The sequence below is a fragment of the Rutilus rutilus genome, assembly GCF_951802725.1.
Source record: "Rutilus rutilus genome assembly, chromosome: 20".
NCBI classification, from domain to species: Eukaryota; Metazoa; Chordata; class Actinopteri; order Cypriniformes; family Leuciscidae; genus Rutilus; species Rutilus rutilus.
The window spans coordinates 18,748,003-18,764,850 of record NC_140225.1 but is presented as its reverse complement, the minus strand read 5'-3'; the positions used below and the strand labels follow the sequence as shown (position 1 = coordinate 18,764,850).

Here is a 16,848-nt window from a genome sequence, read left to right as displayed (position 1 = left end):
TAAGGTTGTTGAATATGGTGTGCCACACCCCCGGAAGTGATGTCATAGCCACAGAATCTATTTTTTTTTTATCACATACTTGCTTATGATGAGCTCAGTGTTGATTTTAAGTAATGGAATCATTTACATGTGAAGATAGAAATTAAGAAGCTGGTATGGATTTCCTCAGGCAAAATATAACTCTTATCACTCTTATCTGTTGGATGACTGGCCAGACACTGACAGGATAATATTTAAAAAAATATTTTTGTATAATAATGAGTGTCCATAACAGGAGGCTGGTATGGATTTCCTCAGGCAAAATAGAACTATTTTCTTCCTGCAGGATTCTCTAACACAAACTCAGATCAAGGCAGGAGTTTGATTGATTTATGGGATATCATGCTCCAATATAAACAGCAAAGAAGTTTTTAATGCCTCTCCTATTCCCTTTATGTCACTGTGTTTCATTTATGTGGGTGGAGAGAGACAGAATGTTACCATCTGTGTGTTTAGGAGTGTCAAGTCAATCAAATAGAGCTTTTAATACACATTGTTTAAGATCAGATTAAAATTCATAATGTTAATGTTAATACACTAATGCCTCAGTTCACATTTATCAGTTTAGAGCTAAAATATTACACACACACACACACACACACACACACACACACACACACACACACACACACACACACAGCTTTCTTATACCACTTAACTTTGTAAAAGTAACTTTAATGTTACTATTTCCTTACAATTAATTGCTTGTTAGTATTCCTGATTTGTGTCACTTCAGATAAAAGTATCTACAAAATTAATACATGAAAAAGTATTCTGCAAAAGATAATGTGTTCTGAGAATGGTTACATTTATTTAATGGTTCTTTTGTAACAGATTTACAAACAATTTCTGAGTTTGTAAAAAAATTAAGTAATTTATTGTCCAGAATATGTTCAATGCACAATTAAAGTTCCACCTGAATCGATTTTAAAGTGAATTTGTCAAACAAATGTTAAACTGGGAAATCTAGAGCAGCAGAGATAGTAAGTGAAAATGTTACCAACTTACTGGATCTCACAGAAACAAGAAGAACAGACACAGACCACCCCATAGTACATAGTATGACAGTTTTCAAACAAGTTTCCTATCAATTTATTAAAAAAAAAAAAAAAAACCAGACCACATCTCCAAGTCAATTAATTTACCAATTTAGTTTTTTTTTTTTTTTTTTTAGATTTATACAATTAACATAATTCTTTAACAATGATGTATGAGAACAAATAATTTATCTTGCCTGACCTTGAATTTGGTGCCCATTCATGAACTATCACGGTTAGAACAGATTATATTTACTTATTTTGTTTTGGAAGATCACAAATAGTCACTGAGGAGTTATTTTCCCAATCCTTAAATGAAAACCCAGGGTAGAGTGGTTGAGAAAATGTGGTCTGGATTCTGTGTAGGAGGGTCATTTTATCAGAGACATTGTAAAAGGACACGGTTCCTGCAACTTGATCGAGAAACACTCCAATTTTAGAGACCAAGCGAATGTTAGTCTGTTGGTTATTGTGCCATTCACAAATATTAGCTGCTGGAAAGTTACATTTCCAGGATCTGTTGTTAGAGCCAAAGATAAAACCTTGTCCCCCCTGACTAATCTGGTCATATGAGAATGTAATAGAACAACCTGTTCCTCCAATCTGAACTTCAAAGTAACAACGCCCAGATAGAATCTCATTACACAACACCTGGTATGTACAATTATGAGTAAGCACATTTGTGAATTGGTTAGTTCCGAAATTCACGGACGACTGGTTAAATCCGAAATTCACGGACGACTGGTTAAATCCGAAACTCCCGGTCGGCTGTAAAAATGAGTTGACGAATTTCTGATTATCACTCCTTGACACAGACTTGTTGTATACAGAGAGCTCACTGCAGGCTGATGAGCGATTCAGACTCAGTTTTGAGGAATCTATAAACAAAAAGAAAATGAAATTAAACATATGTACTTCAGAATGGGTTTTCCTCACTCCTGACATTTACACACAGCTACAGAGCAACTCACACATTAGGAACTCTTTTCTGGTCTTGGGTTGAGATGGCAAATCTGAACAAATAAAAAAAACTTTAAGAATATTTGAGTGTATGGAGTGTTTTTGTTTTAAAATAAAAAGGTGAAAAAAATATGTTGACTTACACTCTGTGATCTTCTCATTGTTCACCATTATATGGACACTGGGAACTATTAAGATACACACGCAAAAAAAAATCCCATGATTATGACAATCTGCCTGCTTATGCTCAGAATTTTTTTTGGGGGGTAGATATAATCAATCAATGATTTACAATGCTGGCTCAAATCTGCCTAATTTTGACAACATACAATAAGAAAAAAAAAAAGAAAAAAAAAAAGAAGTAGCATGGAGTTAAATTTATTTTCCTTGTAACAATCAGGTTAAAGATAATAGTTTGGTAAAAAAAAAAAAAAAAAAATTAAATCTTTAAAAGCCATCTCACCTTTCTCTGATATTCGAACAATATCTTGTTCACAGAGATCATCCAGTTGGATCTTCAGCTCACATATGACTGTTTCTATTTCATCAAATGTCAAATGTTGTTGGATGGAGATGTTGCACAAATCTGAACATTGGTAGCAGGACAGAGAGGAGAAATTCTATAGATGGAAAAAGCAGCAATAGATCACAAAACATTTCAAGCCAGGGCTTTTGCTGCAGACCCGAGTCTGTTTGATGCCAGAGTTAAGTTCAGTTAGGTATCAGACAGTTGTTACCTGAATGAAACAGATGTCATCCTCCACCTCTGAAAGCTGCCCCAGTTCATCATGCCTCCTCCTCAGATCACTGATCTCCTGCTCCAGTGTTAGTATGAGTTCCTCAACACTGCTTACTTCTGCTTTCTCCTGAGCTCTGATCATCTCAGTTATCTTAGCTCGTCTTTTCTCCATGGAGCTGATCAGTTCAGTAAATACCTTCTCACTGTGCTCCACTGCTGCCTGTGCAGAGAGCTGTTAGATGACAGAGGAAAAACTTTAGGCTGTAAGAAACACCCCATTGATTCAGCTCTGACTGTAACCCCTAGGCAACGCTGATGCAAAGTTGCAGCAAACTGACATCACATAACATTTCAGAAAGTACACCAAATTAGTACACTATTATACTATAATATAAATATGCTATTATATTATTCTAATAATTACTGTCATCATCCAAATAAGCTGAAAATGCACCAAGCTGAAATGCTGACGTAATACATAGTGGTAAAAATTAGTAATGCTCCACTACAATGCACTTACCTTATGGGAATTCATGGCCCGTCTTAATTCCTGTACCTTCGTTTCTCGCTGATGCACTTCCTTGTGTAGGGTATCCGATTTTTCCTTCAACCGTCCCTGTGATTGAATTTATTATAGTTTGGTATTAAGCTTCTGAAATTATATTGTTTGTTTGTTATGGAATTATGTATATGTAATATTTGTAAATTGTTTCAAAACATTGAAAAGTAAACATTACTTGTTGGTGCACTTGACATTTTTTTGACAGTGAAATTTGAGTCTTTTTAATTTATATAAAATGTTATGCAGAAACCTCAGTAGCTCTACCTGTATGTTTTGTCTTTCTGCTGCAGATGAAGACATCTTATGGTTCTGGTGGTTGATCAAAGCACACTGTATACATATCAGCTGCTGATCTTGGCAACAGTACAGCTCCAGTGATTTATGATGTTGGGAGCAGATCTGGTCCAGTAGATGTGGTGAGGCATTGACCAGTTTGTGCCAATTTAATGCAGGAGATGTATAATGAGTTTTGATGTGAGATTCACAGTAAGAAGCCAAACACACCAGACAAGACTTGGTGGCTTTTAGTTTGGTCTCTGTGCAGATATCACACTCCACATCCCCAGACACAGCCAAATTGAGAACAGGAGAAGCTGTTCCTGCTTCTGGTGCTTCTCTCTTCATCCTCTCTACAACTTCAGCCAGCACCGTGCTTCTGCTGAGAGCTGGTCTTGGGGTGAACGTCTGCCTGCACTGGGGACAGCTGTAAACTCCCTTCTGATCGTCTCGATCCCAGCACTCATTAAGACAGTTCATACAGAAACTGTGCCCACAAGATGTAGTTACTGGGTTGTTCAGAAGATGAAGACAGATCGGACAGTTTAAGGGATTTTGATCATCAGATGATTCAGCCATTTTGCTGCTATGAAAACAGTAGAAAAACTTTAAGTGACGTTACTGGAAAAGAGTAATTCATGTAACCTAAAACTGAGTCAAATGTCATTCAACAGCTTACAATGATTGACAAAAATATTTCGATATAAAAATGACATTTGTGGTTTACTCAATATTGCTACTAATAGAAGCTAAATACCTTGGCTAGCACTCCCTAAAGGTGCACTCAGTGACTTTTTAATGAATTCAGGCACTGGTAGGAGTATTTATCTGATGCAAGTGTACAAGAATTAAGATTTTTCAAAAGTACTGTTCATTTCTTATAGGCTATGGCTTAATTAATGAGTGCAAATCTAACGACAAATAAATTGCGTTTTTCTTATATATCAATTTGGGTAAACAAAATGATATAGTAAATTTAGTTAAACATGATGAAATGATTAGTTTCTCGTCAGTTTACCATTTCATATCAAAACCACATCATCTCTCTTTCTCTCTAACATGGCAGCGAGGGCACCACACGTTTACCACGCCCGATCATAAACCCTTACCTAATCACTTGAACTTTCAGTCAACTTCGGCTGTTTAAGTTCCATTAAAAGTGTCTCTCTCGTATCGGAACCTCATTTGGGAAGAGAAGCGACGGTAACAGAAGCATTCCCCTTTTGAACCTTGGAATCAAGTAACGTTACGTCGTCATCCATACGACACTGGCTAACACTCCCAGCGAGGGGTTTCACTTTCAAACCTTTTGATGCTGGGGCGCCACAAATATAATTACCCCCCCACACACACACTCACAAACATGATATTTTATGCGAAAGTATTTTTTTCTTTCTTAAATTATTGATTTTATATTGTCATTGTACTGAAGCAAATCATTATTTGTAATATTATTAGAACATATTTATTATGTATTTATGTCCATTTGTTTTGCCCACTATTAGAAGATATGCAAGATATAAAAATAAAAAAATAAAAAAAAGATTTTGTTTATGCACTTTCTTATTGTTGATTATATATATATTGCCGTTTGAGTTACAATCTTACTAAACTCGTGTGTAATGTCTCTGTGTGTGTTTTTATCTGTTGGATGACTGGCCAGACACTGACAGGATAATATTTTTAAAAATATTTTTGTATAATAATGAGCGTCCATAACAGGAGGCTGGTATGGATTTCCTCAGGCAAAATAGAACTCTTTTCTTCCTGCAGGATTCTCTAACACAAACTCAGATCAAGGCAGGAGTTTGATTGATTTATGGGCTATCATGCACCAATATAAACAGCAAAGAAGTTTTTAATGCCTCTCCTATTCCCTTTATGTTACCGTGTTTCATTTATGTGGGTGAGAGAGACAGAATCTGTGTGTTTAGGAGTATCAAGTCAATCAAATAGAGCTTTTAATACGCATTGTTTAAGAGCAGATTAAAATTCATAATGTTAATGTTTTTAATACATTAATGCCTCAGTTCACATTTATCAGTTTAGAGCTAAAATAATGATTACACATTGTGTGAGTGCTGCTATGTTTTGCTGGAATCTAAGAATGCTGAATGCACAAAGAGGTTTGGTACTACCCCTGGTCCTCCACGCTTATTACACACCCTGACTAAAGCAGACCACAGCCAGTGTGTGCGGGTGGATGTGCTGTTTAGAAGAAAGAAGGTTTAAATGTCTCTATTAAGCTATTCCTATTGCACTACCAGGACACCTCAGTATAGCCCAGGCATTCTTAATCTCTGACCTCTTGCGCGCGCGCGCGCGCGCACACACACACACACACACACACACACACACACACACACACACACACACACACACACACACACACACACACACACACACACACACACACACACACACACACACACACACACACACACACACACACACACACACACACACACACACACACACACACACACACACACACACACACACACACACACACACACACACACACACACACACACACACACACACACACACACACACACACCTGTCTTTTGAGATAGAAAACAATACAAATATGATGTAAGAAGGGGTCAAAGGTCAGACGGCACCTTCCACAGGAAGCAGATAGCTTTCTTATACCACTTAACTTTGTAGAAGTAACTTTAATGTTACTATTTCCTTACAATTAATTGCTTGTTAGTATTCCTGATTTGTATCACTTCAGATAAGAGTATCTACAAAAATAATACATGAAAAAGTATTCTGCAAAAGATAGTGTGTTCTGAGAATGGTTACATTTATTTAATGGTTCTTTTGTAACAGATTTACAAACAATTTCTCAGTTTGTAAAAAAATTAAGTAATTTATTGTCCAGAATACGTTCCATGCACAATGAAAGTTCCACCTGAATCGATTTTAAAGTGAATTTGTCAAACAAATGTTAAACTGGGAAATCTAGAGCAGCAGAGATAGTAAGTGAAAATGTTACCAACTTACTGGATCTCACAGAAACAAGAAGAACAGACACAGACCACCTGATAGTATGACAGTTTTCAAACAAGTTTCCTATCAATTTATTATAAAAAAGAAAAAAAAAGCAGACCACATCTCCAAGTCAATTAATTTACCAATTTAGTTTTTTTTTTAAGATTTATACAATTAACATAATTCTTTAACAATGATGTATGAGAACAAATAATTGATCTTGCCTTACCTTGAATTTGGTGCCCATTCATGAACTATCACTGTTAGAACAGATTATATTTACTTATTTTGTTTTGGAAGATCACAAATAGTCACTGAGGAGTTATTTTCCCAATCCTTAAATGAAAACCCAGGGTAGAGTGGTTGAGAAAATGTGGTCTGGATTCTGTGTAGGAGGGTCATTTTATCAGAGACATTGTAAAAGGACACGGTTCCTGCAACTTGATCGAGAAACACTCCAATTTTAGAGACCAAGTGAATGTTAGTCTGTCGGTTATTGTGCCATTCACAAATATTAGCTGCTGGAAAGTTACATTTCCAGGATCTGTTGTTAGAGCCAAAGATAAAACCTTGTCCCCCCTGACTAATCTGGTCATATGAGAATGTAATTGAACAACCTGTTCCTCCAATCTGAACTTCAAAATAACAACGCCCAGATAGAATCTCATTACACAACACCTGGTATGTACAATTATGAGGAAGCACATTTGTGAACTGGTTAGTTCCAAAAACCGAGGTCGGCTGGTTAGTTCCGAAACTCCCGGTCAGCGGGTTAGTTCCGAAAACCGAGGTCGGCTGGGTAGTTCCGAAAACCGAGGTCGGCTGGGTAGTTCCGAAAACCGAGGTCGGCTGGGTAGTTCCGAAAACCGAGGTCGGCTGGGTAGTTTTGAATTTTGGACTCCTTGACACAGACTTCTTGTATACAGAGAGCTCACTGCAGGCTGATGAGCGATTCAGACTCAGTTTTGAGGAATCTATAAACAAAAAGAAAATGGAATTAAACATATGTACTTCAGAATGGGTTTTCCTCACTCCTGACATTTACACACAGCTACAGAGCAACTCACACGGTAGGAACTCTTTTCTGGTCTTGGGTTGAGATGGCAAATCTGAACATATAAAAAAAAACATTAAGAATATTTGAGTGTATGGAATGTTTTTGTTTTAAAATAAAAAGGTAAAAAAAATATGTTGACTTACACTCTGTGATCTTCTCATTGTTCACCATTATATGGACACTGGGAACTATTAAGATACACATGAAAAAAAAATCCCATGATTATGACAATCTGCCTGCTTATGCTCAGAATTTTTTCTTTGGGTAGATATAACCAATCAATGATTTACAATTTTGTAAATTCTGGCTTAAATCTGCCAAATTTTGACAACATACAATAAAAAAAAAGAAATAGCATGGAGTTAAAATTTATTTTCCTTGTAACAATCAGGTTAAAGATAATAGTTTGATAAAAAAAAATTAAATAACAAAAATCTTTAAAAGCCATCTCACCTTTCTCTGATATTCGAACAATATCTTGTTCACAGAGATCATCCAGTTGGATCTTCAGCTCACATATGACTGTTTCCATTTCATCAAATGTCAAATGTTGTCTGACTGAGATGTTGCACAAATCTGAACATTGGTAGCAGGACAGAGAGGAGAAATTCTGTAGATGGAAAAAGCAGCAATAGATCACAAAACATTTCAAGCCAGGGCTTTTGCTGCAGACCCGAGTCTGTTTGTTTGATGCCAGAGTTAAGTTCAGTTAGGTATCAGACAGTTGTTACCTGAATGAAACAGATGTCATCCTCCACCTCTGAAAGCTGCCCCAGTTCATCGTGCCTCCTCCTCAGATCACTGATCTCCTGCTCCAGTGTTAGTATGAGTTCCTCAACACTGCTTACTTCTGCTTTCTCCTGAGCTCTGATCATCTCAGTTATCTTAGCTCGTCTTTTCTCCATGGAGCTGATCAGTTCAGTAAATACCTTCTCACTGTGCTCCACTGCTGCCTGTGCAGAGAGCTGTTAGATGACAGAGGAAAAACTGTAAGAAACACCCCATTGATTCAGCTCTGACTGTAACCCCTAGGCAACGTTGATGCAAAGTTGCAGCAAACTGACAAAGAAAAAAAGTTGCAGCAAACTGACATCACATAACACCAAATTAGTACACTATCATACTATAATATAAATATGCTATAATATTATTCTAATAATTATTATCATCATATAGCAGTCAATCATCCAAATAAGCTGCAAATGCACCAAGCTGAAATGCTGACATAATACACATGGTAAAAATGAGTAATGCTCCACTACAATGCACTTACCTTATGAGAGTTTATGGCCTGTCTTAATTCCTGTACCTTCATTTCTCGCTGATGCATTTCCTTGTGTAGGGTATCCGAATTTTCCTTCAACCGTCCCTGTGATTGAATTTATTATAGTTTGGTATTAAGCTTCTGAAATTATATTGTTTGTTTGCTATGTAATCATGTATATTATATAAGATGTAATAGGCCTATTTGTAAATTGTTTCAAAACATTGAAAAGTAAACATAACTTGTTGGTGCACTTGACATTTTTTTGACAGTGAAATTTTTGTCTTTTTAATTTATATAAAATGTTATGCAGAAACCTCAGTAGCTCTACCTGTATGTTTTGTCTTCCTGCTGCAGATGAAGACATCTTATGGTTCTGGTGGTTGATCAAAACACACTGTATACATATCAGCTGCTGATCTTGGCAACAGTACAGCTCCAGCGGTTTATGATGTTGGGAGCAGATCTGGTCCAGTATATGTGGTGAGGCATTGGCCAGTTTGTGCCAATTTAATGCAGGAGATGTATAATGAGTTTTGATGTGAGATTCACAGTAAGAAGCCAAACACACCAGACAAGACTTGATGGCTTTTAGTTTGGTCTCTGTGCAGATATCACACTCCACATCCCCAGAGACAGAAAAACTTAGAACAGGAGAAGCTGTTCCTGCTTCTGGTGCTTCTCTCTTCATCCTCTCTACAACTTCAGCCAGCACCGTGCTTCTGCTGAGAGCTGGTCTTGGGGTGAACGTCTGCCTGCACTGGGGACAGCTGTAAACTCCCTTCTGATCGTCTCGATCCCAGCACTCATTAAGACAGTTCATACAGAAACTGTGCCCACAAGATGTAGTTACTGGGTTGTTCAGAAGATGAAGACAGATTGGACAGTTAAAGGGATTTTGATCATCAGATGATTCAGCCATTTTGCTGCTATGAAAAAAGTAGAAAACCTGTAAGTGATGTTACTGAAAAAAAAAAGAGAGTAATTCACGTAACATAAAACGGAGTCAAATGTCATTCAACAGCTTAAAATGATACACAAAAATATTTCAATATAAAAATGACATTTGTGGTTCACTCAATATTTTTGCTACTGATAGAAGCTAAATATCTTGGCTATCACTCCCTAAAGGTGCACTCAGTAACTTTTCAATGAATTCAGGCACTGGTAGGAGTATTTATCTGATGCAAGTGTACAAGAACTAAGATTTTTTCAAAAGTACTGTTCATTTCTTATAGGCTATGGCTTAATTAATGAGTGCAAATCTAACGACAAATAAATTGCGTTATTCTTAAATATAAATTTGGGTAAACAAATTATATAGTAAATTCAGTTAAACATGATGAAATGATTAGTTTATCGTCAGTCTACCATTTCAAATCAAAACCAAATAATCTCTATTTCTTTCTAACATGGCAGCGAGGCCACCACACCTCATGTTTACACGCCCGATCATAAACCCTTACCTAATCACTTGAACTTTCAGTCAACTTCGGCACTTTAAGTTCCATTAAAAGTGTCTCTCTCGTAGCCTACATCGGAACCTCATTTGGGAAGAGAAGCGACGGTAACAGAGAGAAAGAAGAGCCAAAAGCATACCCCTTTTGAACCTTTGAATCAAGTAACGTTACGTCATCATCCATACGACACTGGCTAACGTATTTAAATTCGTTTTAAATAAGTAATACCGATATTTTTTTTATGAGAAAATACGCCATAACAGATAGTTTGATGCGTAAGTTATGAATTATTAGACGTGGCAACCGTGGACGAGTCATTCACAAATTTGTTTCAAATACATAGCCGCTAGCCTAATTAAAAATGTATATTTTGTTGTCATAAAAGTTAGCAGCGTCTTATTCAACTCGATCATCACAAACCAGGGTGCTCCGTCACATAAAGTCACTGACATAAATAAAGATAAACAGATATATTTCTGCGAATACAGAACTATTAAATACACTTGGCGATGACGCACTCACCGTCTCTTGCACGCAGTTGCAGATCAGTTTATTAAGAATTAGAATTAATTTTGTTTTAAACTCCTCCCTCTTCTCAGAAAACAAAAGTAAAACTGATCTTTCTCAGCTGCGTGCAAGAGTCAGTGAGAGTCAATGGCCAAGAGTGTATAGTTAAATACATTTTATATTTAATAGTAATAAAATATAGCCTATATTTAATATTAAATTAAAATATCATTTTATTTATAACATTTGAAACATTTATATCATACAATCGTTATGATTCGTATATATTTTTATATTTAATGTAACGTTTGAAGACTCTATGTCTACTATGAACAACACTGCCCTCTACTGTATTACAAGAAGAGCATAATGCCAAAAAAAAGGTAGTTTGCACTTTTTCCACCTTTTTTTTTTTTTGTCAACAGGAACTGTTAACTGACCTGCGCTGCATTTCCCAAAAGCATCAGCCTAAGTTGATTGTAGAGACCATTGGTGGCAATTGTTCTACGATCAATTTAGGCTTACAATGCTTTTGGGAAACGCAGCCCAGAGTGTGTCGGTGTTGAACATGGCTATTCTACATTAGATACATTCATTCCTAAACGGCCTGGCAAAAAATCCTCTCATTAGCAAAATCAATCAATATTCCCTCTCTCTCAGCTCATTTTCTCACGATCTTGGGAAATCCTGTCTCTCTCACACATGCTTCAACAGATTAACCCACAATCTCTCCCATTAGGCCCGATCTCTTATCAGCACTGGTTTCTCATGTGTGATATCGAAAGGTCAGAGTAATAGGTTCCAGAGCGGTGAAAAAGAGATAATGAGAAAGACAGAAGTGTGAAGAGGTGAGTTGACCACGTTCATTGCACTCAGGGTCTGTGTGGATCTTGATCAAGATTTCCTCCCAAAGGATGCAGAACCATCAAATACCATTAGCATCACAGGCTAAATATTTAAATACATTGTTTTTCATATCAGATATAGAGACTATACAGTTTCACAAAGGAAAGTGTATGTAACAAAACACTTTTTTGTTGTTGTTGCCGAGTTCTTTTCCTTTCAGAGATTTTACTAGCCTTTAAGGCAAGACGGTCACACCCAGTAAACACAGATGACCCTAAGAACTTCAACTCCCAGCAGCCCTTGCCCTGCAGAGACGAGAGTGACTTCTAGGGTCTCATCCAGTGGGATCTTACAGTTAGTTATTACTGCTCATGTTTCTATGCCAACCAAAACACAACAGCCTTGAGCACAAGAAACTAAAAACAGATGCTCAACTCTTTTCTTTACTCTTTTTCTATTCCCAGTAAGTTTTACCCAGTGGCAGTGAAGATAGCTCGTCTTAGGTCATAGTGTCGAAGGACTCAGACAGCAAGCAGACAAAAAGAATAAAAATACACAGCGGTCACACTGAAAAATAAAGACAGAAGACGTAGTGTACTATGATTACTCTTTATTTCTTTGCTCATAAATACTATTTAGGTTTTCTGAACACTGATTTGAGTCTGTTGTATTGTCACCATTACTGCTGCGAGACCAAACCAATCTGGTCCAAAAAACACAGGCTCTAATGGACTCCGAGGACTCGCATACCGAATCCCGAGGACTCACATATCGTAGAAGATTTTTATTATGCAAGCAAGAGTTCACAGACATCATCAACATTTATTTAACTTTATCGATTGTAGATGCAAATACCAGGTCAATGGTTTAGGTCGATGGTTTAATCAGAATTTGGGATCACTGTCCACCTTGTTTTTTATTTATTGTATTTTCTAACAGTTAAAGATGGTTACCCTGTTAATACATTGGATCATTTTTAATTATTAGCAAAATCTAAATGGCTTGGGTCTGCATCAGTAATATCTGCTGTGTGTTGTGGCATGACTGACTGAATAAACCCCTCAAATACTTTTCTAACAAAAAAAAAAAAAAAAGCGTACTCTATATTTGACTCATCTTTGAATCTGGGAGAGAACTAAGTATAAATAAAGTAAAACATTCTCGAAGAGCACCTACTCTCTGATACTGAGTATTCAGATATGAGTAATACTATTAAAACTATTCTATCTTCTTCATTAACAAACCAATACTAAACCATCAATCCATTTCGAAACAATCCAACAATGTACACATCTCCTTTATCTGTCGAAAACATAAATATATATATATATATATTGCATTTTGTAAATATTTAACTGCAAAAATAAGATCAAACCAATGACATTTTTACAGCATTTATCTGGAATGAATTTTTCAAGTACTCATCTCCATAAACCAGAAAAGCAGCAACCATCAAATCAAAAATTATTATTATTCTCATCAAAGTACCTTTTAAACATTATGCTTAAGTTTAAAAAAAAACTTTAACTAGCCCAAAATGGAAAATCCAACAGACCAGTGGGTAATTTAATAATAAAAATTAAAAAAGGCACTAGGAAATCAGCCAAGGTAGCTGAGCAAAATTTAACACTGTCACTAATCAGATTTCACACCGTAATCCACTTCGAAAACATAAAGCTACATCTGGTTTAAAGAATAACACTTTGGCTCTAAAAATCATCATACTATTCAAGGCCTGTATACTGCAATTGTAAAAGGCACGTGTACATGTACACGTTTGTCCACACAGAGGCCTGAGCCTCGAGTGGGCTAATCGCATTAGATGTGCAAGATCATATGTCATCATTAGCCTAAAACACACAGTAATGCAGTTAGCAAGCGAGAGATAGAGAGAATCATCTCTCCCAGTCACCACACACATCCATTTACTCTCATACTCCCGTTTTAAAATGGTGTTTAAGTTACTTAGTAGTGCACATGAGCTCAAGAACATGCACCTATTGAAAAGCACAAACACAAGAAGGTAGGGTCTTTGTTCTTGTTTAGCTATAGTTCTTCTCCTCTGTTGTGTGTAAAGTTCACGATATTTCTTTTCATCTCGCAAACATAATCACGAACACCAGGAGTAATGAGATGGAGGTTGTTGCATGTGTGTTTTGGGGTCGAAATAAGCAGCAGGCTAAATGTTAGTGTGTCCTCTCCACTGGTGCTCCCACCCTGGATTCAGAAGCCATCATCATCATCTAATTCATAGCCGTAATCTGTAGACAGGAAAGGAGAGGAACGCAGAAAGGTTAGGACAAAACTTAATGCTCTTTTCTGAACTACTAAAAATCACGCAAAGAGCGTAAAATGTCAAAAGGAGCAAAGTTTGTGAATGAATAGTTCCCTAAATATTTATGACTATAAATATTTATATTATATTATATTTATATATATATATATATATATATATATAAAGTCTTTTTTTAAATTCTTTTAAGCACATAATATAGTAAGGTAAATCCAATAAGGCTCTTAGTGAAAAAGTTAATTTTTATATTAAGTTAAGTTTATATTTAGGGACTATATTTGGTTAGAAAAAGTTGAAAGCCCCTAAAGCAGTATTATTATTTTTAACTAAAAAAAATAAATAAAAATTTTGTTAATTGGAATACAGCTGCAAATAAATTTAAATATACACATTAGATAAAACAATGTAAAACATTTTTTTTTTAAAGTACTAAAAATAAATTAAAGCTAAATAGAAATATTTTAAATAGAACATAAAAAATAGAAAAGCACAACAAAATTGCTAAAATGAAAACTGAGAATATAAAAATAAAAGCTAATTCAACATATTAATAAATACTAAAATAGTATATAAATAATTATAAAATGACATTGGTCTAAATTAATAAGTCTATATGAAAAGTAAAAAATTCATCCTATAGGTCAAAGTAAGACTTTTGCATCACATACCAGTGCTGCCCATTAACTGCACGGCACTGACACAGTGTTCGTCCTCCTCATCCTCCTCTTCTTCATCTGCAGGGTCATCGTACGCCACCGGTCCGCTCTCTACAACAATAGTATTCTGGGTTGGGGCAGCAGGAATGGCCACTGGAGCACCAGATCCTTTCTGGAGGAAAAAGTCAACATGAAATGGTATTCGCAGCTCCTTTTGCATCAGTCATCATCCAACCTGTTTCCAAGTGAAAACATATTCAAGTAAAAAAAAAAAAAAAAAAAGTAGGGTTGAAATGACTGAAAATTCAGAATAATTCTGAATGTGTTTCCTCTCTGGAAAAACGAACATCAATGATTTGTGCACAATAAGATAAAGGATGTCAATTTGAATTTGTTGACTTCAATGTACTCAAACACCCTTTGAATGTGTGATTCTATTATAATGCTACATTAAATGAGAATCACACTTATCTTTATAAGTTAGCTTCAGAGTTAACAGATAACCTTGTTAGTGAATTTAAGAACCGTTTCTTTTACTGAGGGACAAAGGGAAAGATGTCAATCACAACATTTCATTTCCTGTTGCCAAGTGAAGGCAAGAGGTTGCTTAGTTACTTGAGTATTGACCCCCAGAGGTAGTATTTTTGCTTCTGGCTTCAAAAGAGGGAGGTGATTATGTACACACTCACACACACTCGCAGAAGTTTAATAGTAGTAGAGAGACTGTCATGAGACAGACAGACTGACTTAATAACATAGGAAAACAAGACAGAGGAGAAAAGATCAAGGTCCCTGACATACAGAAAGATGAAGCATCATGGACGACACAGCCGGAGGGAGTGACAGAGCCACTGAAGAGCTCCAGCGGTCTACGGGCCAGAATGACGGCGAGGGATCAGTAGGAGCCGAGAGAAAAGAGCATGTGTCATCAAGGCCTCCTCAGAGTCCAGATGTCAGCGGCCCACTTTCCATTGCAGTCTGAGGCAGTACATTAAGCTTACGCTAGCCCAACTCAAACTGGTGCCTTTGAGTATCGCCGCAGAAATAGCCTGCTGATCTAGGAGAAGCTCAGCGGATCAAAATAATTCTCTTAATTTAAACATGAAAAGGAAGAGCCCGTTTCTAGGTCAACTTAATGCAGTTTTTCTGCACCGGCGATAAACTAAGTGAAGCTCTGGGCCAGAGGCCATTTGAGGGTTAAGGGAAATTAGTTTAATATATCCAGAGACCTTCCAAGGATGTGCTAGTATGACGGACGGTGATTTAAATTCACTCACCTGATCGAGGGCCAGCTTCTTAGAGGGTTGTGCACACACCAGGGGCTGTAACCTTGGAGACAGAAAGACAGAAAGAAAGACAAGATCATTAAGAGAACATGGCTTATTTCATGGCACGAGGTCAAAAATTACATACAATACAGTCCAATAATTTTTTATATTTACCTCATCTGTTCTTTTCAATTCTGTTTAAATTGACACACTGCTAAAAAACACTGCTTAAAAGTCACTGACTTATTATAATGCAAATCTTGACACATTATTTAAATTAATTCCCTAAATGCACGCAATTTAAATTCTATCAACCCAGAAAAACACAAGTTTTATAGACCCACAGGGACAAACCCCTGCTTCATAATGAAATGTCCCTCTGTATATTCACAAAAAATGTATTCACTATATTTTTCAGAAACAAAATGCATAAAAAACATTGGCAAATCTAGCACATTTTCACAGGTGGTGGTAGACATGGACAAGTCCTGTCTTGAATTACCTCAAATCTCATACTGTAAAATTCCCAGAGGAATAAACATGGCAGCTCAAGTGACAACAGAAGGGGGAGATCGAGAGACAAACAGAGAGAAAGAGAGATGGGGGGGTGGGGGTGGGGGTAGGACGAGCACAGAAGAATTCAGAGACGCTGTTTATCTCAGTATTTGCAAGTCAACATGCAGAGGCACAGTTCGAATAATGAGTTTACTCATTATTCCAAAGAATGTAAGATATGTTAATGAGGTACGGATATGATGCACTAAACCCGCAGCATAAATAAACGCTAATCAGAATCATATGATTCTCCTGATGATACATCTGAATATGCAGAAGAGATTAATTTCTCATGGGAGCAGTTCTCTTTATATAACCACAAGGCGTCC

General features: G+C 36.5%; 2 protein-coding genes across 19 annotated transcripts in view; both read right to left on the bottom strand.

Annotated features, from left to right (window-relative positions):
* Positions 1-826: 826 nt before the first annotated feature.
* On the bottom strand, positions 827-10,990 carry LOC311279324 (E3 ubiquitin/ISG15 ligase TRIM25-like). 17 transcript variants are annotated; one of them, XM_084390733.1, is made up of 9 exons: positions 10,917-10,990; positions 9,266-9,860; positions 8,944-9,039; positions 8,402-8,635; positions 8,124-8,280; positions 7,814-7,858; positions 7,681-7,722; positions 7,464-7,587; positions 6,412-7,327 (listed from the first exon to the last, which is right to left on the bottom strand). In XM_084390733.1, the coding sequence occupies exons 2-9, from the start codon at positions 9,854-9,856 to the stop codon at positions 7,012-7,014; spliced, it is 1,605 nt and encodes a 534-aa protein (XP_084246859.1). In that variant the 5' UTR covers positions 9,857-9,860; positions 10,917-10,990; the 3' UTR covers positions 6,412-7,011. The 17 variants fall into 17 exon arrangements, with proteins under 17 accessions (XP_084246854.1, XP_084246853.1, XP_084246867.1 ...); XM_084390731.1 differs by having other exon boundaries at positions 9,266-9,863; positions 10,917-10,984; XM_084390730.1 differs by having other exon boundaries at positions 9,266-9,898; positions 10,917-10,983.
* A 1,351-nt stretch (positions 10,991-12,341) lies between these two features.
* The window catches only part of brf1a (BRF1 general transcription factor IIIB subunit a), a 57,731-nt gene continuing 53,224 nt past the window's right edge, over positions 12,342-16,848 (bottom strand). For both annotated transcript variants that reach the window (XM_084392270.1, XM_084392271.1), the window contains 3 exons: positions 15,974-16,025; positions 14,709-14,868; positions 12,342-14,008 (listed from right to left, as the gene is read on the bottom strand). In XM_084392270.1, coding sequence (XP_084248396.1) covers positions 13,971-14,008; positions 14,709-14,868; positions 15,974-16,025 — 250 coding nt within the window. In that variant the 3' untranslated portion in view covers positions 12,342-13,970. The remainder of the gene's footprint in view (positions 14,009-14,708; positions 14,869-15,973; positions 16,026-16,848) is intronic.